The 27,760-nt window shown below is 47.6% G+C and overlaps 1 protein-coding gene and 2 non-coding genes across 3 annotated transcripts; 2 read left to right on the top strand and 1 right to left on the bottom strand.

Annotated features, from left to right (window-relative positions):
• Positions 1 to 2,811: 2,811 nt before the first annotated feature.
• Positions 2,812 to 4,501, bottom strand: LOC137361820 (histone H2A-like). The gene is made up of 2 exons (XM_068026433.1): positions 4,202 to 4,501; positions 2,812 to 2,871 (listed from the first exon to the last, which is right to left on the bottom strand). The coding sequence occupies exons 1-2, from the start codon at positions 4,499 to 4,501 to the stop codon at positions 2,812 to 2,814; spliced, it is 360 nt and encodes a 119-aa protein (XP_067882534.1).
• Positions 4,502 to 4,571: 70 nt separating this feature from the next.
• trnal-cag (transfer RNA leucine (anticodon CAG)) lies at positions 4,572 to 4,654 on the top strand. Its single transcript has one exon. It is a non-coding gene; the product is annotated as a tRNA-Leu (tRNA).
• A 22,107-nt stretch (positions 4,655 to 26,761) lies between these two features.
• On the top strand, positions 26,762 to 26,943 carry LOC137361826 (U2 spliceosomal RNA). Its single transcript, XR_010972320.1, has one exon. It is a non-coding gene; the product is annotated as a U2 spliceosomal RNA (small nuclear RNA).
• Positions 26,944 to 27,760: the final 817 nt, after the last annotated feature.

Raw genomic sequence — 27,760 nt, forward strand, 5'->3', positions numbered from 1 at the left:
GTCCTCCAACCTTTGTAATCCATTTTGAGTTGCTCAACGTTCTCTGGGGTCAGCAGTGTTGCATTGAGCTTCCACGTCCCTCTGCCAACCCGCTGGTCGTCCTGTAAGTGACAGTCGGCCAGTAAGAGGCAGTGGTTGGAGAAGAACACCGGCTTGACGTCGGTGGATCCGACCGTGACAGCACGGGACACAAACAGGAAGTCAATCCTGGAACGGGCAGACCCGTCCGATCTTGACCATGTGTATCTGCGCTGCGCTCCGTCTGCAGGTTTGCTGAAGACGTCGTGCAGTTTGGCATCTTTAACTGTTTCCATTAGGAATCTGGACGTAGCGTCCAGTTTGCTCTCGTCACTGCCGGATCGTCCAGCCGCATCGATGATGCAGTTGAAGTCACCGCCTAGGATGACCGGCCTGGACGTCGCCAGCAGCAGTGGGAGCTGCTGGAAGACGGTCAGCCGCTCGCTGCGCTGTACCGGGGCGTACACGTTGATCAACCGGAGCGGAACGTTGTTGTACATCACGTCTGCTACGAGGAGGCGACCGCCCACCACCTCCTTAACTTCGGAGATGGTGAAGTTACCTCCCCACAGCAGAATACCCAGGCCGGAGGAACGGCAGTCATTACCCCCCGACCAGATCGATGGCCCGTGGGACCACCATCGCGACCACTACCTGTAGGTGCTGAGGTGTGGTATTCCACACTCCTGCAGAAACAGTAGGTCAGCTTTGACCTTGGCAAGGTAATCCAAGGTTGAAACACATCGCGTAGTAGATTTAATGCTACACACATTAATGCAAGCAATTCTTACACCCATTTTTTCCTAAACATTAGTTGTTGCTTCCCATACCATTTGTCCTCGCTAGTCCCAGTCCTTCCCCTTCGGGATGTTCCTGCATACCCATCGTGTGCGCAAGCAGTTTCACGTTGGTTGGGCTCAGAAACCCCTCCTGATCTTTCATGCAGGGTTTGTGCCGCTCGGGTGACATCGGGGGGGTGGGGTCTTGTAGGCAGAGAGGATTGGGTTGTCCTCAGCTGCTTCCATCTGTTCCTCCTCGAAAACATCACAGCTCCCGGTCTTCTGGAGCTCAGGTGCGCCAGACGTGTCTTTGCTCCGGTGTCCCGGAGCTGAGATGCGTTGGCCACATCGTTACGTGTGCGGCATTGGGGTTGGGGCACGCCGGGCCCATCACAGCTTCCAGTGCCCGGGGGCTGGGATGCTTTATCATCCATCTCGGAGTTCTGCCACCTCTTTTGAAGGGGCTGTCGTTCCATCATTTCCCCGTCCAGTGAAGAGGAGTTGTTGCAGTCTGATTCAGAAGAGAGCCTCCTCTTGCCACTGGTTTGGGTGGTGGCTTTGGGATGTTTTTTCTTTGTGGTTTTCCTCTGGACCACTTGCCACTGACCTGTTTGTCCAACTGCTGCCTCCTCCTCCATTGAATCTGTCTGTGGTGGAGGGGTTTCCGGGCGCTGGGTAGGTGCTGGGTCGTTGGTTTCAGCCACCTCCCCTTCCTTCTCAGGTTGAAGTTCCTCACTGCGGAGAAGGTTGCTGGTCTCCTTTCGAACAGCGGACGCCTTCGTCGAACCTTCTCCCCTCCTTTCCTTGGACCTTGCCGCCTGAGCATAGCTGAGGCAACGTTTGGGGCAGGTCTTGTAGAGATGGCCTGCCGCACCGCACAAGTTGCAACACTTAGTCTGCTTACAGTCCTTGGTCTGATGGCCTTCCTCCTTGCAGTCTTGCAAACAACCATGCTGCAGTTGGCTGCCATGTGACCAGATTTTCCACAGCTGCGGCAAACTCTGGGCTGCCCAGCGTAGACCAAGAAGCCTCGACTTCCCCCGATAGTGAAGCTGGAGGGAGGGTGGATGATGGCTCCACTGGGATCTACCTTCAAGGTCACCTTGACCTGCCGCTTGCTGGTCCAAATCCCAAATGGGTCCTTGACATCAGTGCTGCTGCCGGCCACCTCGACGTACCTGGCGAGAAAGGTGAGTACATCCAAAACCGGAACATGGGGGTTGCAGAGGTGAATCGTCACCACCCGGTCCCGTTGTGACGGAAGCGTGAAGAGCGGCTCCGCTGTGAGGATTGAAAGTGGCGCCCGTTCCCCTTTCTCCTTGAACGCCCTCAGGAACTTGATGCATCCCGCCACGTTCCGGAACGTCACGTCGAAGTATCCACTGCTGGGGAAATCCTGCAGGCAGAAGACGTCCGTCGCTTGAAATCCTTCTCTCACACCAGCCCTTGAATGACTCAGTGTGAAGTGTCCAATGTGTGAAGCCACTGCCAGGGTTTGTCAATCTGGACAGTTTCAGCTCAGTTACTGGGGGCCTGGAATCCCCGCAGTTTGACTCTGTCTCTTATTGGTCACCCGCTTCTCAATCCAATTATTAACCAATAGGAGAATCGCATAGAAGTAAATAGTAGTTCTCATTGCCTTAGATTTTCCAATTGGAAAAAGCCCGGCAATTCCAGAGCAGGAAGGAATTGAAGTGATGGAAAATTTCAATTTTCAGGCAACAATTTTAAAATCTCTCATTTTATGTTCTGTTTTACTGTATTTACCGTCACAAAATCCTGACGCGATTTTAGGAATCGTTTTCATTTGTCAATCTGTTAACTGTAAGCGGCGGGAGGAAGGTCCGGTTCAGCAATTTAAAACGGGACAAATATCAGCTTCCTCTCTGTAAAAGGAACAAATTAGCGACTAACCGCCTCTCACAGGCTTCTCGGGGACTGACAGAAACGAGCGGTTTCTGATCTTTTCTCCTGAAAGAGGCGGATAATGCTGCAGGGAGCCATGAACTGCCCTTCACTTTCTGGCTGCTAATACACCCCTGACTTCAAACAGTTCAGACAGCGACTGATGCTTCTGCCGGAAAATGAGCAGATTCACCAGAATGATCCCGGTCCATCATGGCCAAAGACATCCAGCTGACCGGCCGCATCCGCGGGGAACGCACCTAAAACCCAGCTTCAGTAACAAGTGTAACAAGGGCTCTTTTCAGAGCCACCAAATCAGCAAAGGAAAGAGCTGCCATCTCTGTTCATCATCAAAACCATTAGATTGGAGGGGCGGCCACATGGTTTCTGTTTTGTCACATCACTTTCCCGAAAGGCCTGTGGGACTGAGAGCTGATCTGGAATTTAGAAAGCAGCATTACGGGAGACTCATTGCTGCTCAGCACAATCTCAACCCCGCTCCTGGGATCCGTTAGCTGGCATTTGGGGAAAAGAAATGGATCCCAGTTTTATTTGGAAGGCATTAATGGAGCCGGGTCCGTTCACATGAGGGTTATTTACAAACATTACCCAATGAGTTCACTAATATTTGAATCCGTTGGAGATCAGTACACAGGATATGTAAGGCAGCTCGGTCACTCTGACTGAAACCGCCAGTTACCTGGGGCTGCAGACCCTGACACTGCGGGGACAGAATCTCCGACTCTATCCCGCCGCCGGGGGGAACAGACAGCTCTGTGTCCGGAGAATAGGGAGGGCCGGGGGGAAGGCACATATTAAAGCGCTACAATGGACTCAGCTCCTGTGTGTGCACAACTCTCGCTGATTCCGTGCTCTGGGAACAGTGCGGTCTAAACAGATCAGGTTAGGAGAGAAACACACAGCCCGAGAATGGCCTCTTCCTTCCTGCATTTACTCTGTTCCGGGAGCAGATTCTCATTGAGAAGCGGTGCTCAGATCACCGGAGAGAAATAAAAAACACAATTCAAACTGTCCAAATAAAAATCAAAGAATTAACCTGGACACTTCCGTTATTAAATTAATTCATCAGCTCCGAACCAGTTCCCGTTGATGGACCGGGATGGTCTCGGGATTCATAAAATCGAAGGCAGCGGGATTGATTAAATTGTTGATTCTGGCACCCTGTAGTTCACTTCTTCACTTAACCAGAGGGGGAGATGTGTGAGCAGAGAAACAGAGCGAAATCCAGAGAGGGAACTGAAAAGACAACTGGACAGATGTGAAACAGGTCAATCCACTGTTCCAATAACTCCATCTCTGATTCCCTCCTGACAGTAACCAGCCCTTCACAGAGACTGTGGGTGGCTCTGAAAAGAGCTATTGGTTTATTAGATGACATTTTGGCCGCTTTACTTTTTCTGGGAGCTCTGAGCGCTGGTTTTCTTGGGCAGCAGCACGGCCTGGATATTAGGCAGCACCCCGCCCTGAGCGATGGTTACCCCTCCCAGAAGCTTGATGAGCTCCTCGTCGTTGCGGACGGCCAGCTGCAGGTGTCTGGGGAAGATGCGGCTCTTCTTGCTGTCCCGGGCCGCGCTCCCGGCCAGCTCGAGGATTTCAGCGGTCAGATACTCGAGCACAGCAGCCAGATAGACCGGGGCTCTGGCACCCACACGCTGAGCATAGTTACCCTTTCTCAGGAGCCGGTGAACCCGGCCCACCGGGATCTGCAGTCCTGCCCGGGAGGAGTGAGACTTGACCTTGGCCCGAGCTTTCCCGCCAGTCTTTCCTCTTCCAGACATTTCCACAATCTCACAAATACTTTCACAAAGAATGAATAATTTCCTTAGCATTGATAGCGTTCTGCAGGTAGTCAGGATGGCCGAGCGGTCTAAGGTGCTGCGTTCAGGTCGCAGTCTCCATTGGAGACGTGGGTTCGAATGCCACTTTTGACAAGTTGTGTTTTTAACTGCACTGGAGGCGTTTGGGAGCAGCGGTGAAGAGCAAAGAGAAAGCAGGAAAGAACATGGACAAGCAAAATAACAATGGACCCAAAGATGTTGCAACAAAACATTGGCGGACGAGGCAACGAAGCAAACAGCAGGGCACATAAAAGATCAAAAATGTAACCTTTGTATCGGGGTGGAAGATGTTGCCATATATCCTTAATGAATACTTTACTGTTTTCCCGAATGAAAGTGTGATGCAGATATTGTTATTAAGGAGGAGGAGTGTGAAGTATTGGACGTGATAACTTAACGAGAGAGGAAGTCTTAATGGGATGAGCATCCTTGAATGTGGATAAATCATCAGGACCAGATGAAATGTACCCCAGGCTGTTGAAAGAAGCCAGGGAAGAAATAGTGGAAGGTCTGACCATCATTTTCCAATCCCTCACTGGATACAGGTTTGGTGCCAGAGGATTGGAGGTCTTGTAACGTTGCAATAAAAGCAAAATACGAGGCAGATCAAGCATGGCTGATCCTTTCGAGTAGAGAAACAGGGCTGAATTCCCTGAACCAGTGCTACAGCTTTCAGAATAGAAGGAGCCTATACAAACCTGATGGGTTCCACTTAAACAAAAGAGCTGGAGGTGTTGACAGTCAGAACAGATAAAATGTGGAGGAGTGTTTGAAGCAGATGCTGTGTGGTTACTGTAGTTGTACTATGGAGTTATTTCAAGGAGGTGATTCTGAATGTAATGGATCAACGTGGACCCATCCAAGGCAAAGGTTCTAAGCTTCCCTGTGGTCCAGCCTGGTTGAATGGAACTGAAGCAAACAAATCATCCAGAAGAGGAAATGATATGTAAGGCCATGAAAGCACAGAATTCAGCTGGATGCAATACCAGATGGTATGGCAAGAGTGTAAAACAGCAACAGACTGGTGAATAAAACTTTCCCATTGAATGAGACAAGAGAAAAGTAGGGTAATAATAGTGTCAGGTGAGTTGTGACACTATTCACATTCCACCTTGATCTGAATAGGACTGTTGAAGGGAGTGATTGAGAAGAATAGAGGAGAAATGAAAAGAAAGGAGAAATAAACAAAAGGTCTTTTGATTTTAGAATGCTTGTTTTTGGAAATGACAGACTGTAAAGTGTGCGTGTCAGAAGATATAGAGCGAAGTTGGGTATGACAAGATCACAGGAAAGTTGTGCCCTGAGACAAGGTGCGTGTTGACAGGAAAGCTGCTTTCTTTTGCACAAAATGTAATTTATTCATATAATTTGTGCAATTACATTGCAAAGCAGTTCAAATTTAATATTACATAAGGTACAATGCAGATCAGTTTCCTTCAATAATGTACATGATGTATCTCACTATCCCTGCCTGCACAGGTTATATTTACAGTATTTACATTACACATCAAACATTCTCTGGTGCAAACAGCCCGAGGGGTTTTACACGGGTTCCAGCCCCTCACTGCACTATGGCCGACTAGGGCCTCAGACTGCAGCCTTTCCCCATTGAGTCTCCCTGGTGGCTTCCCCAAGCTTTAATGCCGTCCCACAGCACATAGTCTTGGACGTTGCAATGTGCCAGTCTGCAACACTCGGTCATGGACAGCTCTTTGCACTGGAATACCTGTCCCACGGCCGGGCTCGTTCTCAATAGAGATCATTTCAAATGAACATTTCCTAAATCCGTGCTTTCTGTCTCGCAATAAAGAGAACAGGATGCCTGGCAGATTCAGTGTGAGACGATAACACTGCCGGGTGAAGGCCGCTTTCCAACTCCAATCTTAACACAGGAGATTCCCCAAACAGCTGCAGTAAGGTGCTGTGAACTGCTGGAAGCGGATGTGTGTGGAAATGTTGATATTACTGAGGAGGTTTCTTGTTTTGGAATGGACTGTGTTTTGGTGGGAATATTACTGAGTGTTAGTTGCATCGGGACCATATTTAAAAGCTCCGGCTTTCTGGAAAGCCTTGACTATGAAGGCCGAGTCTGGAAGGGTTTGTGTGGAGAGCTGGGTTTCGGTTCTACTGTTGATAAAGGGTTTGAAATTGGCAGCCCGGAGGAAACTGGAGGTGGAGCTGAAAGATGAGGGCCGTTCTCTCTCTGTCTGTCACTCTGGGTGTCTCCTCCATCTAGCTCTCTGTTTAATCTTCACTCTTGTCTCCTCCCCTCCCTGCTCTCACTCTTCCTTTCTCAGCCAGGTCCGGGTGGCCTGCATAAAAAGGAGCCTGACGGAATCAGTCTCTTTTATTGTGAACTGATTTGAGGCAAGAATCAACATGTCTGGCAGTAAACAAGAGTATGCTCCAGGCTGGCAGCATGTGAGAATCCATGAAGAAAGGCATCATCACCCTCATCGACAAGCGGAAGGGGGAGAGGACAGAAATCAGAAATTGGTGGCCCAATTTCTGCTTAATGCTGTCTGCAAGATTCTGTCAAAAGTCATAGCCAGTCGATTCAAGTCTGCTCTGGAGTTGGTGATTCACCCTGATCAGACCGATACTATACCAGGCAGGACAATCTCTGATAGCTTTGCGCTACTCAGGGATATGATCACCGATGTCCGGGACAGGAGGGTGGATACCTGCCTCATCAGCCTGGACCAGGAGAAGGCTTTTGACAGGATATCGCAGACTTACATGATGGATGTGCATTCCAAAATGGGGTTTGGGGAGGGAATCTGCAATTGGATCAAACTACTCTACACAAACATCAGTAGTGCAGTCTCAATCAATGGGTGGGAATCAGAAAGTTTCCCGATCCAATCTGGAGTCAGGCAGGGCTGTCTTCTCTCCCCTGTCTTGTTTGTTTGCAGTATTGAACCCTTTGCTGAGTCTATTGGGAAGAATGCGAGCATCAGAGGGGTGACAATCCCAGGCAGCGGAGGCACTCAGGTTAAAACCTCCCTGTACATGGATGACGTCGCCGTTTTATGCTCGGATCCACTGTCTGTGCACAGACTGATGAGCACCTGCGACCAGCTCGAACTGGCCTTGGGAGCCAATGTTAAACACGGCAAGAGCGAGGCCATGTTCTTTGGGAACTCGGCTGACCGATCCTTTGTCCCCTTCACCGTTAGGTCAGACTACCTGAAGGTGCTGGGGATATGGTTTGGAAGGGCTGGGACGTGCACCAAAACCTGGAAGGAACGAGTAGCCAGGGTACAACATAAGCTGAGCAGCGATCTCTCTCCATTATGGGTAAGAACCTGGTCATCAGGTGCGAGGCGCTCACATTGCTGTATGTGGTGCAGGTCTGGCCCATACCGCATTCCTGCGCTGTGGCGATCACCTGAGCCATTTTCCGCTTCATCTGGGGATCCAAAATGGTCCGAGTCCGGAGGGACACGATGTTCGAACCTCTGGATAAGGGCGGGAAAAATGTACCCAACGTCGCCCTCATCCTTATGGCTACCTATGTGTGCGGCTGCATCAAGCTGTGTGTAGATCCCCAGTTTGCAAACTTCAAGTGTCACTTCGTGCTGAGGTTCTATCTGTCCCCGGTGTTGCAAAGGATGGGACTGGTCATATTGCTGCGGAATGCTCCATCCAGTTGGACTGTGCCATCCTACCTATCCTTCATGGAAAAGTTTCTGTGGAAAAACACCTTTGACCAACAATCCATCAGGCAGTGGTCTGCACGGAATATCCTCAAGGCACGACGGGAAAAGGAGATGGTGGATCCTGTCGGATGGTCCCCTGAGCAGAAGTCCAAAGTCATTTGGCAGAATGCCTCATCACCAGAACTTTCAAACAAGCACCAAGATGTAGCCTGGCTGATGATGAGAAGAGCCCTCCCCGTCAGATCCTTCCTGCACACCTGAAGTCTCACCCCATCCACACGCGGCCATCGAGGTGGCTGTGGTGGAAAAGAGATGTTGCCCACCTCTTTCTGGAATGTGTCTTTGCAAAGCAGGTGTGGAAAGAGATGCAGTGGTTCTTGTCGAGGTTCATCCCAAGCAGCTCTGTAACACAGGAGTCTGTGCTCGATGGGCTGTTCCCAGGGACGCACACCGAGATAAACTATCAATTCGTTGAAAGACGCTCTTTGGTCTGCCCGAAACTTGCTGGTCTTCCAGTGCAAAGAGTTGTCCATGACCGAATGTTGCAGACTGACACATTCCAAGGTCCAGGACTACGTGCTGAGGGACGCACTAAAACTTGGGGCAGCTGCAGCAAAGGCTCAATGTGGAAAGACCACAGTGTAAGCTCCCCTCACCAAGCTGAACTGAGGAGCTGGATCCATGGGAAACCACTCGAACTGTAGCCAGAAAATATTTGTTTGCTGTAAAATGTACATGGCATGACAATGAAATGGAAGGGTTGTGAGGCAACTCACTCCTGTATTGAAGGAAACTGATCTCCTTTGCACTCTTTGTATTGTTTGCCTTGGTGCTTTTTGGAACTGTTTTGTAATGTATTTTTTTTTTTTACAGATTTTTATGAATAAAGTATATTTTGGAAGTTAATAAAAGAAAGTCTGGCAGAGGTAAAGGAGGGAAAGGACTGGGCAAAGGCGGAGCAAAGCGGCACCGCAAAGTGCTCACTGATCATATCCAGGGCATCACCAAACCAGCAGTCCGCCGCCTGGCTCACCGTGGCGGGGTCAAGCGGATCTCGGGTTTGATCTATGAGGAGACTCGCGGGGTGTTGAAGGTTTTCCTGGTGAATGTGATCAGGGATGCGGTCACCTGCACTGAACACGCCAAGCGCAAGAAGGTCACTGCCATGGATGTGGTGTACGCTCTGAAACGGCAGGGCCGCACTCTCTACGACTTCAGCGGCTGAACAATTCGAACCTTTCCAGCAAACAAACAAAGGCTCTTCGAAGAGCCACCCACCGCCTCACAGAGAGAGCAGTGACCTGGAAACGGGAGCTGGGATAGGCTGTTTAGAACTGTCTGGAATAAATCTGTGCTGTGTTCGACATACAAAACTAGAATCCCCAAATTTGACATTTCAGTTGCAGCAAGGATGTGCAGTGGATTTGATTTTCTAAACGGGCTGTGGAAACAGTGCCCGAGGCTCTGCAGTTCATTATGTCCCCCGTCGACACATGCCATCAGTGAAAAGCCACATCACTCATGCGGCACAGTGGCGCAGTGGTTGGCACCGCAGCCTTACCGCTTCAGCAACGTGGGTTCATTTCTAGGTACTGCCTGTGTCGAGTTTACAAGTTCTCCCTGTGTCTGCGTGGGTTTCTTCCGGGTGCTCCGGTTGCCTCCCACATGCCAAAGACTTTGCAGGTTGATAGGTAAATTGGCCATTAGAAATTGCCCCTAGTATAGGTAGGTGGCAGGGAAAAAATGAAGGGACAGGTGGAGATGTGGTAGGAATATAGAATTAGTGTAGGATTAGTATAAAATGGGTGGTTGATTGTCGGCACAGAGTTGGTGGGTCAAAGGGCCTGTTTCAGTGCTGTATCTCTGAACTAAAACTAAACTCCTCCAGAATCACTCATTGTTTTCGTAGAATTTCAAAATGATTTCGCTGAAATGAGGGAATCCGGGAGTTTTGCAGTAGCCATCACTGGAACCAGACCCACTTGTGATGTTATTTCTCCCGAGACGGTGTTTCCTGCACTGAAACTGACAGGGTTTGTGAAACTGATCCGTTTCAGCTCAATCATTCAGGGACCTGGAATTCCCGCAGTTTGAGCCCGCGCTCACTTCTGATTGGTCACCCTCTTCCCATTCGCATGTCTTAACCAATTGCTGAGCCTCGAATTAGAAAATACAGCAAATCATTGGCTTAAATTGTCGTCCTGGCAGAAAGTTTGAATTAAAAAAAGCCGCCAATTTCAGTGTTGGGCAGAATCGAATTACTCAACGAATCTCAATAACGAATTGGCAGCACATTTTATACTTTCCCCGATTTTCCTTTCCATCGATTGGGGTGCTAATTCACTCGAGTGCATTTGCTAATACTAACTGTAATCCTCAGATCCATTTAACATTTCAGTAATCCTATTAAATACAAAAGGAATTTTATGATTGAATTTCCATTGGAAGATAGTGAATTAGCACCCCGATCGATGGAAAGGAAAATCGGGCAGAGGATAAAATGTGCTGCCAATTCGTTATTGTGATTTGTTTATATAACTGACCAGGTCTGACTTCACCCGAACGCAGCTACTAGCTCCCACCCCACTGACCGCTCTCCCCCCTCTGCAACTCGCTTTCTCCCCCTCCTCCCGACTGGCGAAATTCCGCACTCTGGCTGTTCGCTCTCTGCTCCCCCACCCCGCCACCCTGTCCCAGCCCAGCCCACAGCTGCTAGCTCTGGCCGTGACACTCGCTCCCAAATTTCTTCACCAGGCGCCACCTGTAGAAGCAGGAGGTCCGCAAGGGGTAACGGGGCGACGCAGGAGTGAGTGGCTGAGAAGAGGGAAGCGGCCCGGCCTGGAGCGAGTGGCCAGAGAGTGGGGTGGTGCGAAGCGAGGAACAACTGGCCAGGGGAGTGGGGGGGTGGGGAAGCATCGAGGTCTGCAGCGAGCGGCTGAGGGGGGGGATTCGTCGAGGCCTGGAGTGAGTTGCCGAGGGGGGAGAGCTACAGCTTCAAAATCTCCCATTCAGCCACTTCCTCCAGCCAAGTGGTGGGGGGATGGGGTGGTTAGATACCCAATGACGCTTTATCAAGCATGCACGAAGATGGATTTGTTGCGGAAATGTGATGACGTTGGCGCTGCAAAATGACATCATCCCGTGCACGTGCCACTCAGTCCTGGCAAGATGTCAAAAATCACTGTGATTTTTTGGTCTTTTCAGTGCACTCCTCTTTCTTTCGTTGCCTCTTGCTCTAATGTATTGAAGAAACATCTTTGGGTCCATTTTCATTTTACTTGCCAATATTCTTCCATGTTCTCCCTTCACCGCTGCTCTCAAATCCCTCCAGTTCAGTCAAAACACAACTTGGCAGAAGTGGGATTTGAACACACGCTTCCAGAAAACACTACGACCTGAACACAGCCCCTTCGATCACTCGGCCATACTAACTGCTTCATTCTTCAGACAAAAGCTGAGAAATTATCCATTCTTTGTGAAAGTATTTGTGCGATTGTGGAAATGTCTGGAAGAGGAAAGGCCGGCAGGAAAGCTCGGTCCAAGGCCAAGTCTCGCTCATCCCGGGCTGGACTGCAGTTCCTGGTGGGCCATGATCACAGGCTCCTGAGAAAGGACAACTATGCTGAGCGTGTGGGTGCTGGAGCCCCGGTCTATCTGGCTGCTGTGCTCGAGTATCTGAACGCTGAAATCCTCGAGCTGGCCGGTAATGCGGCCCGGGACAACAAGAAGACCCGCATCATCCCCAGACACCTGCAGCTGGCCGTCCGCAACAACGAGAAGCTCATCAAGCTGCTGGGAGACGTGACCATCGCTCTGGGCGGGGTGCTGCCTCATATCCAGGCCTTGCTGCTGCCCAAGAAAACCAGCGCTCAGAGCTCCCAGAAAAAGTAAAGCGGCCGAAATGACATCTAATAAACCAAAGGCTCTTTTCAGAGCCACCCACAGTCTCTGTGAAAGGGCTGGTTACTGTCAGGAGGGAGTCAGTGATGGAGTTTTTGTAACAGTGGATTGACCTGTTGCACATCTGTCCAGCTGTGTTTTTTAATTTGCTCTGTTTTTCTGCTCACACATCTCCCCCTCTACTTAAGTGAAGAACTGAACTGCAGGGTGTAGAATCAACAATTCCCAGGAGCGGGGGGTGAGATTGTGCTGAGCAGCAATGAGCCTCCAGTAATGCTGCTTTCTAAATTCCAGATCAGCTCTCAGTCCAACAGGCCTTTTGTATTTTAAATATCACAACAGAGCTGAGCGGGGGCGAGCGCAGCCTCAGCTGCACCGAGTCTCAGGGGCTCTCAGGACCCCAATCAGAGCCGCCAGGCCTGGCGGGCGTGCAGCAAGGACCCGGGGGAGGGAGGGTGCACCGTTAAAGTGATGGTGCAGCACCTCCCCCATCCTCGCCGCCACTTCCCGGTTTCTTCTCCGATTTATCTCAACATTAAGAAGACTCTTTTGCTCTGGACTACACTGGTTTTAAAGTAAGACCCAACTTTGTCTCTGAAAGTGATGAATAGCAGCAACAACAGCAGAATCCAACCCCTGCAGTTACATGTGAACTTGCTGATGTTGCAGCAGATTGGATGACTGAGTGAATCCCTTCCCACACACATGGCAGGGGAACGGCCTCTCCCCAGAGTGAGTGTGTTGGTGTTTCAGCAGATCATTACTGCTTTTAAAGCTCTTCTCACAGTCAGGACATTGAAAAGGTCTCTGATCAGTGTGAACAAGTTGATGTTCAGTGAGGTTGGATGACTGAGTGAATCCCTTCCCACACACGGAGCAGGTGAATGATCTCTCCCCAGTGTAAACTCACTGGTGTTTCAGCAGGTTGACTCTGGCTGGGTTCAGTTCTACACTCACTGGTTCCTCTCTCTCTCTTCCCCTGAAGGTGCTGATTCTGACTGTATGTACGTGCTCTCTCCCCCTCCGACCCTCCCTGTCCAATGTAGTATCTCCCAGTTTTGGTGATGTGCTCTCCCTGACCTGTCTCCATTTCTCCTTCTTCTGCAGACTTGCCCTGACTGTCACTATTTCATAGAATCATACAGCACAGAAGGAGGCCAATCGGTCTTTTGTGCCTGTGCTGAATCTGTGAAAAAAATGATGCAATTAGTCCAACCCCCTGCCTATTTCCCCATAGTCCTGGAGAAATTCACTTTGAAATATTTGTCCAATTCCTTTATGAAAGTTATAATTGAATCTGTTTCCAGCACCCTGTCAGACAATTCATTCCAAATCCGAATCAGTTACTGGGCTAAAAGATCTCTCCTCACCTCCCCTTGACATTTTTGGCCAACAATCCCAGCTTCACCACCCTGTCCAGAGAACTGAAACCCCTCATCTCTGGTATCATTCTCGTAAATTTCCTCCGAACTGTCTCAAAAGCTTTGATGTCCTTTCTGAAACCTGGTGCCCAGAACTGGACACATTACTGCAGCTGAGATCGAGCCAGCGATGCCCACATCCCACGAACGGATAAAAAAACGCTCCCTGCCAAATCCCCAATTCTTATCCATTTACAGACGCCCCTTGCCCAGTCCCCAAATCTTATTCATTTAGAGACGCTCCCTGCCCAATCCCCAATTCCTATCCATTTACAGACGCTCTCGGACCAATTGACCTTGCTGGCGGGCAGTTTCGGGAAGCCTCACAGGGAAAAGCTTCACCGCCACCCGCAGGGGTGTTCCATCCTATTGTGGCCTTGACGCCCTGCTCCAGCTGTGTGCACCCGCTACGGGCGCGGTCTCCCTGCACTTTGTGAAAAGACCGCTCCAGATGGAGCTCAGCCACTACCGCGCCTGCTCCTGATCAGAGACAAGGCAAATTCTGGAGCTCAGAGCATTCTGGGCACCACAACTGTCATTAATGCCAATCTCTGACATGATAATCAGGTTTTATTTCCTACATTTCATTTCCTGGTATGTTAGTGCGTGTTTTCTTTTGTACCTGTCAGTGCCTGGGAGGAGAGAGTCAGCTTCACTTTGTAGCCGTGAATTTCTGGTGTGAGAATGTGGGTTTTTACTCTGTATGTTTCAGTTTTTGGTTTGTGACTGTTTCTGCTATTGCTATGTGAGTTAACTTTGTGGAAAGAGATGCAATGGTTTTTGTCGATGTTCATCCCAAGCAGCTCTGTAACACAGGAGTCTGTGCTCTACGGGCTATTTCCAGGGATGCACACCGAGAAAAACATCAACTGCTGCTGGAGGACTATCAATTCGGTGAAAGACGCCCTTTGGTCTGCCCGAAACTTGCTGGTCTTCCAGCGAAAAGAGTTGTCCACCACCGAATGTTGCAGACTGGCACATTCCAAGGTCCAGGACAACGTGCTGAGGGACGCACCAAAGCTTGGAGCAGCCGCAGCAAAGGCTCAATGGGAAAGACCACAGTGTAAGGTCCCCCCACCAAGCTGAACTGAGGGGCTGGATCCATGGGAAATCCCTCGAACTGTATCGGAGAAATTTTGTGTGCTGTAAATGTAAAAATGTATATGGCATGACAATGAAATGGAAGGGTTGTGAGGCAACTCATGATTGTACAGAAGGTAACTGATCACCTTTGCACTGTTTGTATTTTTTGACTTGATGCTGTTTTAAACTGTTTGGGAATGTAATTTTTACAGATTTTTATGAATAATGTATATTTTGGAAATTAAAAAAAAGTGAGTTTCACCACATATCTTTCAACAACTTGTATGTGAACACCAGCTTTTGTCCAGATCTATCAGTTTCTGATATGGAGTCATAGCGTTATACAGCACAGAAACAGGCCCTTCAGCCCATTGTGTCTGTGATGGCCATCAAGCACCTAACTATTCTAATCCCATTTTCCAGTATTTGGCCTGTAGCCTTGTATGCTATAGCATTTCAAGTGCTCATCTAAATACTTCTTAAATGTTGTGAGGGTTCCGGCCTCTACCACCTCTTCAGGGAGTGCGTTCCAGATTCCAACCACCCTCTGGGTAAATTTTTTTTCCTCAAATCCCATATAAACCTCCTGCCCCTTACCTTAAATCTATGCCACCTGGTTATTGACCCCTCCGCTAAGGTAAAATGTTTCTTCCCATCGACCCCATAAATGCCCCTCATAATGTTGTAAACCTCAATCTTATCTCCCCTCAGCCTTCTCTGCTCTAAGGAAAACAACGCTAGCCTTTTCAGTCTCTCTTCATAGCTGAAATGCTCCAGCCCAGGCAACATCCTGGTGAATCTCTTCTGCACCCTCTCCAGTGCAATCACATCCTTCCTATATTGTGGTGCCCAGAACAGTACACAGTACTCCAGCTGTGGCCTAACTAGCATTTTATACAGCTCCATCATAATCTCCCTGCTCTTATATTCTCTGCCTCGGACGATCTATATTGGACTGTAATCGAAGGCTTTCCTCCTCACTATTTATGACACCACCAATTTTCGTGTCATGTGTGAGAAAGGGTTTGATTCTATCCCTATCAGTAACCGTTACATGCATGTGTTTTTAATCTGCACCCCCTCTGTTTTATTCTCTGTACTTGTCAGCCTCTTGTAGGTGAGTCTGTGTTTTGTTCTTTATCTCTCAGTCTTCGAAGTATGAGCCTGGGTTTGTACCTAATTTTCTTTGTACCTTGCAGGATGGATATTGAAGAGAGGTTTTTACACATTAACTGCCAAATCCTGATAAGTGATTTTTGGGTTTCACACAGTATCTGTCAGTTTCTCATACGTGAGTGTTGGTTTCACTTTGTATAGAATCATAGATCACAGAATACTTACAGCTCAAAAGGAGGGATTCAGCTCATCGTGCTTGTGCTGCCTCTCTGCACAAGCAACTCAGCTCATGCCACATCCTCATGTATTCCATGAAAACCTGATTTTTTTTTCCCTTCAGATAATTATCATATATCCTTTTGAAAGCTATGGTTGAATCTTCCTCCGTCACACTCTCAGGCAGTACATATCAGATCTTAACCATTTGCTGCATAAAAAAGGTTTTTCCTCATGTTGCCTTTGGTTATTTTCCCATTCGCCTTAAATCGGTGTCCTCTGCTTACTCAGCCATGAGTAACATTTCCCATTGCTTTCTCAGCACTGATGGATTGTGAGGTGGGAGACAGCCCGAAGTCCCACTGAGCCGCACTGACTCCCAGCTGAAAAAAAAATGAGATTAAGTTCAATCTTTCACAGCGAGATGCTGCAGAGAGTTAAGAGTCCCAAATGAAAGAGAGCGTTTCTCATACTGTTGTTGAATTTCATTTCAAACACTCCTTGTACTCTCTGCTAATGAAGCCTAAAAAATGGAAAAGCTAAATGGCGCTCAAACTCACAACCCTGAGATTAAAAGTCCCATGATCGACAGACTGAAGTGAATATGCCACTTCTACTGTACCTCTGTTTGGATGGATGCAACTGTATGCTCCAATGCAAGGGCAGCTTTCAAATCCTCCCATGGGTCCACACGTCAGACTAAGTTCCATGTTGTAAACTAAAGCAAAGGAAATCTGCTCACTTCCAAAACTAACAGCAAATTGAAGCTGATTACGATCAACATCATCAGAGGTCAGAACTACCTGGTGAAAGAAGACACCCTGAAGAAGAATCCACAATTATTCAAAGGCATCGACAAAGTGAAAAACAAGAAAATCGATGAGTCAATCCAAGCTAAACAAAAACACTGAAGAATTCCATTCCAGACCAGAACACAATTAGAGGCATTTTTTGTATTCAAAGCTGGGCATTAGTATTTAATAGTTGATATATAATTTTGAATATATTTGAATTTCTTGATTCATTTGGCACTGCTGAACATGAAGCGGTCTTAAATCATTTAATTTTTTTTTGTAAAATCTGACTTACCAGATTAAAATATGAGATCAAGGGAGAAATTTCAAAGATTACTGGACCAGTAATCCAGAGGCCTGGACTCAAGATCCAGTGACAGCCAGGACGTCAAGGTGGGAAACACTCTGCACTAGTCTGCAGTGAGTGATTCCATCGAAGGTAGAGCACAATCTCTTTAATATAAGAATGTATATTTTATAATAATTAATCACTCAAGAACTTCCTGGTCTCTGCATCTCAGCTGCTCTCTGGATAAACTTGCAGAAAGTATTTCAACCTGAAAAGCAGGAGTCTAGGGAATGTAAAATGATATTTTCTCCCCTTCGGGCAATATTTTAATCAGTGCAGTGTGGGACAACCTGTCTGGGCTCAACTCCATGACTTTCTCTTCAACCAGTGACCTAACAATCACTAACTTCTATGGTAACAATCTTCAGCTCCTCACTTCCGGTACGTAGCTCTAATCTTAATGTCCATTTGAACAACCTTTCAAGTCCAGTTACAGTTTTTGTTGCCTTACCTGCACAAGCTTAAAAAGTGAAAAACGGAAGCAAGTTTAACTGAACATTCTGGTGGTCAGTTCGGGCACGGGAAAAAAATGAAAGGACTCGGACCAGGTCGGATGTGGTGCTGTCAGGCTTGGGTCGGGTTTCATTTGCCGACCCGAGCAGACCTTTAGTTACTGTTGCAACCTTATATTCCCACTTGACAATCTGTATATTTTGTTCATTTCAATTTTGTCGACAAGCTCTTTGAATCCAGTTCCCCGGTCCTCAAGCAGGCTCAGTTTGGAAATCGATTCCGCTTTCTGGAAGGCTGAAAGCAATCGATGACCAAAACTAAAAATGGCAACAGAGAAGGGCTTATCTGGGTTTTGAACCCAGGACCTCTCACATATTAATCATTTATGTACCCAAAGCGAGAATCATACCCCTAGACCAACAAGCCGCCGTTGGCATGGTTTTTATTCGCTCCTGTGCAATTTCGCTGGCTCCCACAGCCGATCATGCATTTTTTTCAGATCAAAACAATATCCTCCAAAGCTGAAATAAAAACAGAAAGTGCTGGAAATACTCAGCAACTCTGACAGCATCTGTGGAGAGAGAAACAGAGTTAACATTTCAGGGTTTTCACCTTTTGTTTGAGCCATCTTTTCAGACTGCTTCTGTCCATCCAATCTCACTTTTTACTCGATCCACATTCTAAGGGTGGTGCAGTGGTGAGCACTATCGCTTCACAACTTCAATGACCCCGATTCAGTTCTGTATACTGCCTGTGTGGAGTTTGCAAGTTGTTTATGTGGGCTTCCACCAGGTCCTCTGGTTTCCTCCCACAATGAAAGACTTGCGGATTGATAGATAAATTGACTGTTGTAAATTGGCCCAAGGGTAGGTGATCGGAGAAATGTGGGGATGTGGTAGGGAATTCTAGGTTAACATAGGATTAGTATAAATGGGTGTTTGATGGTCAGTGCAGACTCAGTGGGCCAAAGGGCCTATATAAGTGCTGTATATCTCTGTTCCCATTCTCTAAGCAAATGCATTTTTCATGAATTCCTCATTTCTTTTATTAACGACAATTTTATATTTCCGGCCCTTGCTTCATACGATACCACAAGTGGAATCATGTTTCCATCAACCCGATCAAACCCCTTCACTCTTTCCTCATATTGCAATGTTTCTTGAACCCTGACAGACTGTGGAGTTTCTGCTGCTTGATTGCAGTTCTTGCTTCCCGCCAGTAGATGTCACCTCACTCCAATATCGTGAAGTTTACAAATTTGAGAGAGACACAACAGGAAACAATTGTTCACATTATAGTGAATGTGTGGGATTTAGAAATACTAGGAGTGGAGACGAGTTATTATTGAATTTGTCAAACCAAACATATGTTATAATGTTGTGTTAAATCTGTCACTCTGTTGTCTTGATTCTGAGAGTGACATAGACTCATCGAGTCATTGGGTCATTTGTGGGATAGAAGGAGGCCATTTGCCCCATCGAGTACAGGCCAGCTCTCCATGGAGCGATCCAGTCAGTCCCACTCGTCTGCTCGATCCCCCTAGCCCTATAAATTTATTTCCTTCAAATGCCCATCGAAATTCCTTTTGTAACCAACGATTGTCTCCACTTCCTCCGCCCTCGGGGGCAGCGAGTAACAGACCATTACCAACCACTGTGTAAAAAAGTTCTTCCGCACATTCCCCCTGCATCTCTTGTCCAAAACCTTCAATCTGAATCCCCTAGTCCTTGTACCAATAGTTAATGGGAACAATTTTTCCTTGCCAACTTATCTAAAACTGTCATAGCCTTCGACACCTCTATCAATTCTCCCCTCAATCTCCTTTGATACAGGCAGAAAAAACCCTGTTTTTCTAACCTAACCTTGAAACTAAAACCCTCCATCCCTGGAACTATTCTGGTAAATCTCCTCTGCATCCTCTTAAGAATCCGCACATCCTTTCTAAAGATTGGTGAGCAGAACTGGACGCAACACTCCAGTTGGGGCCAAACCAGAGTTCAGCATAACAACCCTGCTTTTGGACTCAATGTCTCTATTTACAAAGCCCAAGATCCCACATGCTTTGCTAATCACTCTCGCAAAATGTCTTGCCATCTTCAAAGAATGATGGACATGTACTCCAGGTCCCTCTATTCCAGCACACTCTTCAGAACTGTGCTATTAAGTATATATTGCCTCTTCCTATTCCTTCTGCTAAAATGCATCACCTCACACTTGTCACTATTAAATTCCATCTGCCACCTGTCTGCCCATCCTACTAGCTGATAACTATCCTGTTTCAGGCAGTTCATTTTCCAAGATCCAAGTCATTAATCTGCATTAAAAAAAGCAGTGGTTCTAGCACTGACCCTTGGGGAACACCACTGTCGACTATCCTCCGGTCTGACCAAGAAACATTTAATATGACTCGCTGTTTTCTGTCCTTAAACCAATTTACCATCCAAATGGACACTGACCCTCCTAATCCATGAACCACCCTTTTATGTGGTACTTTATAAAATGCTTTCGTAAAATCCATATAAACAACATCCACTGCATTCCCTTCATCAACGTTCTCAGATAGTTTATCAAAAAATGCAGTTAGATTCATCAAGCATGAACTTCCATTTATAAATCCATGCCCACTCTCCTTAATTAACTCAAACCTCTCCAAATGACTTGATTTTTTCCCTGACCTGTTGGTCTCGTGCTGACAGCAAGCTCACCACAGAGCATGTATTTGGCAATGTGACTGTCATTCATTTGGCCCAGTCAACAGAGCCGCCTCTGACTCAAGAGGGCAAACATGCTGCGGATCCCTGCACGCTGGTGTACTTCCTCATTCAGCACTCTGTCCTGCCAGGAGATGCCCAATATCCATCTGAGGCAGTGGAGGTGGAAGCTGTTCAGCTGCTTTTCTTGGCTTGTATAAGTTGTTGATGATTCTCTCCTATAAAGGAGGGTGCTGAGAACACAAGCCTGGTACACGCGGAGCTTTGTATTTTCGGTCAGTTTGCTGTCGGTTCAAACCCGTCTTCTGAACTTTGACATGACAGCTGCAGCATTGGCAATCCTGGTGCTGATTTCAGTATCAAGCGACAGATTGCTGGTGATTGTTGATCCAAGGTATGTGAAGCTGTTGACAACCTCCAAAGTGATGTTGTCAATGTTGATGGAAAGTGGAGTCTCTACGTCCAAGACTCTACGTCCAAGTGGAGTCTTGCCAAGATGAACTGCTTGTCGTCAGCTCTGATATACAGATGAACACCCCGATCTGAGTCACTGAAAGTGTTCAATAGCAGCATGGAGAAGAGTGCACCAATTTTAAAGGATGTGATAGCTAGACAGTTAGAAAATAATGATATGATTTGGCAGAGTCGACATGGATTTATTAAAAGTAAACAGGTTTGAAAAAACCTGTTGAGTTTTTTGAGGATGTTACCTGTCGAACAGATAAAGGAGAACCAGTGGATGCTTTGGTAATGTCCCACACAGGAGGTGAGTAAACAAAATTAGAGCACATAGGATTGGGGATAATATACTGGGATGGATTGAGAATTGTTTAACAGACCGAAAACAGAGAGCAGGAATAACGGGTCCTCCTCAGGATGGCAGGCTGTTACAATTGGGGTACTGCAAGGATCAGTGTTGGAGCCACAGCTGTTAACAACCGAAATAAATTATTTGGATGTAGGGATTAAATGTAATATTTCCAAGTTTGCAGATGACACAAAGCTCGGTGAAGTGTGAGCTGTGGGAAGGATGCAGAGAGGCTTCCAGGGAACCTGGAGAGGCTAAGTGAATGGGAAAGAACATGGCAGATGGAAAAAAATGTGAATAAGTGTGAAATTATCCACTTTGGTGGAATAAACAGAAAGGCAGAGTATTTCTTAAATGGTGAGAGTTCGGGAAGTGTTGGTGTCCAAAGGGACCTGGGTGTCCTTGTTCCTGAGACACTAAAAGCTCTTGTGCAGGTGCAGCAATCAATTAGGAAGGCAAATAGTATGTTGGCCTTCACACGAGGGTCGAGGGGTCTTGAGTACGGGAGTAAAGATGTCTTGTTGCAATTGTATAGAGCCTTGGTGAAACCGCGCTGGAGTATTGAGTATAGTTTGGTCTCCTCATCTAATCAAGTGTTGGAAAAAATCCAGATTGTGCCCAATTGTTGAACAAATTCTCCGGACTCAGACGTTGAGAACAAACACTTTATTGCATGATATCAAGGGAAATAACACCTTACCTAAATGCGGTCCAGCACTACTCCCAAAGAGCTACAGATCGCCGTGGACTTATATAGTATAAAAAAGTTGGAGCTAACAATTTCACAATAAGATAAGCACCCACTAGACTGCCTACGTAACGGTGCACCATGCAGGGTCCGAGGTCAGCAAAACATCAGTTTCAACAATAACAAGCTAGTTCCTTAATTCAATGCCCACTCCAGACACCATATCTGACCGTAACGTCTGATTGTGGTTAGCTGCTCTGTCTACAATTTATGACCGTTGGTTGTGGTTAGATTAGCTACAAGCTGTCTCCTGCTTTTCTGCTTCTACAAAGTAAGTAATAATTAGCAAAGCTAAGAAAATTTCTCCAACAGGAAGGATATGCTTGCCATAGAGAGAGTGAAACAGAGGGTCAGCAGACTAATCCCTGGGATGGTGGGATTGTCTTATGAGGAAACTGGGCCTATATTCCTTAAAGTTTCGAAGAATGAGAGGTGATCTCATTGAAACTGATAAAATTCTTACAGGGCGTGACAGTGTGGACGTAGATAGGATGTTTGCCCTGGTTGGTGAGTCTAAAGTCAGGGGACCAAGTCTCAGAATAAGGAGTAGGCCATTTAAAACTGAGATAGAGTTGAATTTCTACACTCAGACGGTGGTGAATCATTGGAATTGTCTACCCCAGAGAGCTGTGGCAGCTCAATCATTGAGCATGTTCAAGACAGAAATTGTTAGAAATCTTGATACTCATGACATCAAGGGATATGGGGATAGCACGGGAAAGGGGCGTTGAGGTAGATGACCAGCCATGATCGAATTGAATGGCAGAACAGGTTCGACGGGCTGAATGGCCTTCTCCTATGTTCCTCTGTTCCTTAGAGAGGTGACGCCAGCGTGCAGCCCTGCTTTACCCCACTGCTGATCTTGAAAGTGTCTGATGTTGCTCCATTGGAACGGATGGAACTGTGCATGTTCTCGTGGAAAGAAGAGATGATGCCCAAGAGTTAAGGAGGGTAGCCGAGTTTCCATCACAGTTTGAAGAGTCCGTCTCTGCTGACAAGATCAAAGGCCTTGGTGATGTGCATCGACGTCTGTGTGGCTCTGTGGCGCAATGGATAGCGTGTTGGAATTCTAAATAATGATAAAATAAAGCATTCAAAGGTTGTGGGCTCAAATCCCACCTAAGTCAGGATTTTGGACCAGAGACAGAAGAGCATGACGGAACAGAGAGTAAACAAGTGTGTCAAAAGCACCGACTCAGAGACAGAGCAAGAGAGAGAGGAGCACAGCAGGAGTGACATCACAATGGAGAGTGAGAGCAGGGAAACAGAGAGCCACTGGGGTGAGTTGACAGGATTTGGTTCTTGCTTCGGTGCAGTGGAAGGAGCTGTTTGGTGAGGATCTGGTAAGCTATGACATCACAGGCAAGCAGGTAGTTGATTAGTTTGGAAGAAGCTGCATGTTTGATGAGTATCTGGCAAGTGATTAAGGTCCATTTTCGTCCGAATGTTTAAAATAGTAAACAAACTAGTAGTAAGCTTAATAAAATAAACAATTGAATAAAATAATTAAGTAGTTAATTGAAACACGTTCAGGATGACAGGACAGGTGATGTGTCACAGTTGCAGCATGTGGGAGCTCCTGGATGCCAGTGTGATCCAGGGCAAGCACATCTGCAGTAAGTGTTATTCTCAATTGCTGCAAATGTAAAACTGTAATTGACATGACAATGGTGAAACGGAAGGGTTGGGAAGAAACTCATGACAGTATTGAAGGAAACTGATCTCCCTCGCGATGTTTGTATTTTTTGGTGCTGTTTGGAAACTGTTTGGCAATGTAATTTTTACAGATTTTTATGAATAAAGTATATTTTGGAAATAAAAAAAGTGTTTAAGGCTCAAAGAGCCTGCATGAAAAAATCAGGAAGGGGTTTCTGAGCCCAACTAACGTGAAACTGCTTGCGCACACGATGTGTATGCAGGAACATCCCGAAGGACTGGGACGAGCGAGGACAAATGGTATGGGAAGCAACAACTAATTTTTAGAAAAAAATGGGTGTAAGAATTGCATCCATTAATGTGCGGAGCATTAAATCCACTACGCGATGTGTTTCAACCTTGGATTACCTTGCCAAGGTCAAAGCTGACCTACTGTTTCTGCTGGAGTGTGGAATACCACACCTCAGCACCTACAGGCAGTGGTCGCGGTGGTGGTCCCACGGGCCATCGATCTGGTTGGGGGGTTAGATTGCCGTTCCGCCGGCCTGGGTATTCTGCTGCGGGGAGGTAACTTCACAATCTCCGAAGTTAAGGAGGTGGTGGGCGGTCGCCTCATCGTAGCAGACGTGATGTACAACAACGCTCCGCTCCGGTTGATCAACGTGTACGCCCCGGTACAACGTAGCGAGCGGCTGACCGTTTTCCAGCAGCTCCCACTGCTGCTGGCGACGTCCAGGCCGGTCATCCTAGGCGGTGACTTCAACTGCATCATCGATGCGGCTGGACGATCCGACAGTGACGACAGCAAACTGGACGCTACGTCCAGATTCCTAATAGAAACACTTAAAGATGCCAAACTGCACGACGTCTTCAGTAAGCCTGCAGACGGAGCGCAGCGCAGATACACATGGTCAAGATCGGACGGGTCTGCCCGTTCCAGGATTGACTTCCTGTTTGTGTCCCGTGCTGTCACAGTGGGATCCACCGACGTCAAGCCGTCCTCTTACTGGCCGACTGTCACTTACAGGACGACCAGCGGGTTGGCAGAGGGACGTGGAAGCTCAATGCTACACTGCTGACCCCAGAGAACGTTGAGGAACTCAAAAGGGATTACAAAGGTTGGAGGACCGTGAAACCCCTCTTTGAGTCTCCAGTTCACTGGTGGGAAGCGATCAAGGAGAACATCAAGAGGTTCTTCATCCACAAAGGTGTTCAGAGGGCGAGTGAGAGACAGAGGGAAATGTCCCGACTCCAGAAAATTATGCAAAATCTACTCCTTTTGCAGTCAATGGGGCTCGAGGTCAAAGAGGACTTCCAAGAGGTGAAGAGCCAGCAGGCCTCGCTCTTTGCCAAGGAGGCTTCCAAGATCATCTTCCGGTCCAGAGTCCGCTCCATCGAGCAGGATGAGACGTGCTCGCGTTACTTCTTCCAAAAGGTACACAGAAAGAGCTCTGTTATCAGCAGCCTGAAGGAAGAAGATGGCTTGGTAACGTCTTCGCAGTCCGACATACTAAGGATCAGCAAATCCTTTTCTGCTGGGCTGTATTACGCGAAGCAAACAGACAGCAGAAGATCCCAGTCCTTCCTGTCATCTATCACAGAGGTCTTAGATGACAGCAGGAGGGAGAGATTGGACAAGCCGCTAACTCTGGACGAGCTGACAAAGGCCGTCGAGTCCTTCGAGACGAGTAAAACACCCGGGAGCGACGGCTTCCCGGTCGAGTTGTACTCGGCCCTGTGGGACTGGGTCAGCCCGGACCAGCTGGAAGTATACGAGACTATGCTCCTGGCCGGCAGCATGTCAGAATCCATGAGGAAAGGCATCATCACCCTCATTTACAAGCAGAAGGGGGAGAGGGCAGAAATCAGAAATTGGCGGCCCATCTCACTGCTTAATGTTGATCACAAGATTCTGTCCAAAGTCATAGCCAGACGAGTCAAGTCTGCTCTGGAGTTGGTGATTCACCCCGATCAGACCTGTACTGTACCCGGCAGGAAGATCTCTGATAGTCTCGCGCTGCTCAGTGATTCGATCGCCTGCGCACGGGACAGGAGGGTGGACACCTGCCTCATCAGACTGGACCAGGAGAAGGCTTTTGACAGGAAATCGCACACCTATATGATGGACGTGCTTTCCAAAATGGGGTTTTGGGAGTGAATCTGCAATTGGATCCAACTACTCTGCCCAAACATCAGTAGCGCAGTTTCTATCAACGGGTGGTAATCGGAAACTTTCCCGATCAAATCTTGGGTCAGACAGGGCTGTCCTCTCTCCCCGGTCTTGTTTGTCTGCTGTATTGAACCCTTTGCTGAGTCTATTAGGAAGGATGCGAGCATCGGAGGGGTGACAATCTCAGGCAGCGGAGGCACTCAGGTTAAAACCTCCCTGTACATGGATGACGTCGCCGTCTTCTGCTCGAATCCGCTGTGGTGCGCAGACTGATGAGCATCTGCGACCAGTTCGAACTGACCTCGGGAGCCAAAGTTAACCACGGCAAGAGCGAGGCCATGTTCTTTGGGAACTGGGCTGACCGATCCTTTGTCCCCTTCATCGTCAGGACAGATTACCTGAAGGTGCTGGGGATATGGTTCGGAAGGGCCGGGGCGTGCACCAAAACATGGGAGGAGCGAGTAGCCAAGGTACGACAAAGGTTGGGCATGTGGGGGCAGCAATCTCTCTCCATTGTGGGTAAGAACCTGGTCATCAGGTGCGAGGCGCTCACGTTGTTGCTGTACGTGGCGCAGGTCAGGCCCATACCCCACTCCTGCGCCGTGGCAGTCAACCAAGCCTGGTAGCTCTACGGGCAGTTCCCAGGGACGCACACCGAGACAAACATCAACTGCTGCTGGAGGACTATCAATTCGGCGAAAGACGCCCTTTGGTCTGCCCGAAACGTGCTGGTCGTCCAGTGCAAAGACTTGTCCACCACTGAATGTTGCAGACTGGCACCATCCAAGGTCCAGGACTCCGTGCTGAGGCACGCACTAAAGCTTGGGGCAGCCGCAGCAAAGGCTCAATGGGGAAAGCCTACAGTGTAAGGTCCCCCCACCAAGCTGAACTGAGGGGCTGGATCCATGGGAAACCCCTCGAACTGTATCGTTGATATTTTCATTTACTGTAAATATGAAACTGTAATTGGCATTACAAGAGTGAAATGGAAGGGTTGTGAAGAAACTCATGATCGTATTGAAGGAAACTGATCTCCCTTGCAATGTTTGTATTTTTTGGTGCTGTTTGAAACTGTCTGGCAATGTAATTTTTGCAGATTTTTATGAATAAAGTATATTTTGGAAATAAAAATAAAAGATATCTGTTCTTATCAGTTTAATATCTGATGCGTCCCCTATCTGGGGATCAAATATTAAATTGATTTTTGGGACAGGGAAATGGAACAGGGGCTTGCCCCGTCCACTCCATGCATCCACCTGGTAAAAAAAAAATTAACAAAAAAGTTTGCGGCTCATTGAGTGAGAAAAAAGGAATGTAGTGGTAGTAGGAGACAGTATAGTAAGGTGGATTGACTCTGTTCTCTGCAGCAAAAGCAAGAGTCCAGACGGCTGTGTTGCCTGCCGGTGCCAGGATTCAGGACGTCTGCTCAGGGCTGGAGAGAAACATACAATGGGAGGGGGAGGAGCCAGTTGTCGTGGTCCATGTCGGTACCAACGACATAGGCAGGACAAGGATAGAGGTTCTGCATAGTCAGTATGAGGAACGAGGCAGCAAATTAAGTAGGAGAACCTCAAAGGTCATCATCTCTGGATTATTACCTGAGCCATGTGCAAATTGGCATCGGACAAATAAGATTAGAAAAATTAATGCGTGGCTCAAAGACTGGTGTGGTAGTAGTGGGTTCTGGTTCGTGGGGCATTGGCACCAGTACTGGGGAAAGAGATGGCTGTACCATTGGGACGGTCTGCACCTGAACCGTGCTGGGACCGGTGTTCCAGCGAGCCACATAACTAGGGAAGTAGAGACAGTTTGAAACTGAATAGTGGGGGCAAGGGATCAAAATTGGGTAGATCTGGTGAATCAAGGAGGAGAGACAAGGCAAGAGAGAAAGGTATAAATATGGGAAATGATAAACAGACTGTGACAGGAAGGGACAGAGCATACAAATCAAAGAGTAAATCAACAGATAAGGCTAGAGGTTACAAAAAGAATAAAAGGACAAAACTAAATGTTCCGTATCTGAATGCATTGAGCATTCGAAACAAAACAGATGAACTGAGAGCACAAATAGAATAAATAAGTACGATCTGATAGTCATTACAGAGACATGGC

The sequence above is a fragment of the Heterodontus francisci genome, unplaced genomic scaffold (genome assembly GCF_036365525.1).
Source record: "Heterodontus francisci isolate sHetFra1 unplaced genomic scaffold, sHetFra1.hap1 HAP1_SCAFFOLD_430, whole genome shotgun sequence".
NCBI classification, from domain to species: domain Eukaryota; kingdom Metazoa; phylum Chordata; class Chondrichthyes; order Heterodontiformes; family Heterodontidae; genus Heterodontus; species Heterodontus francisci.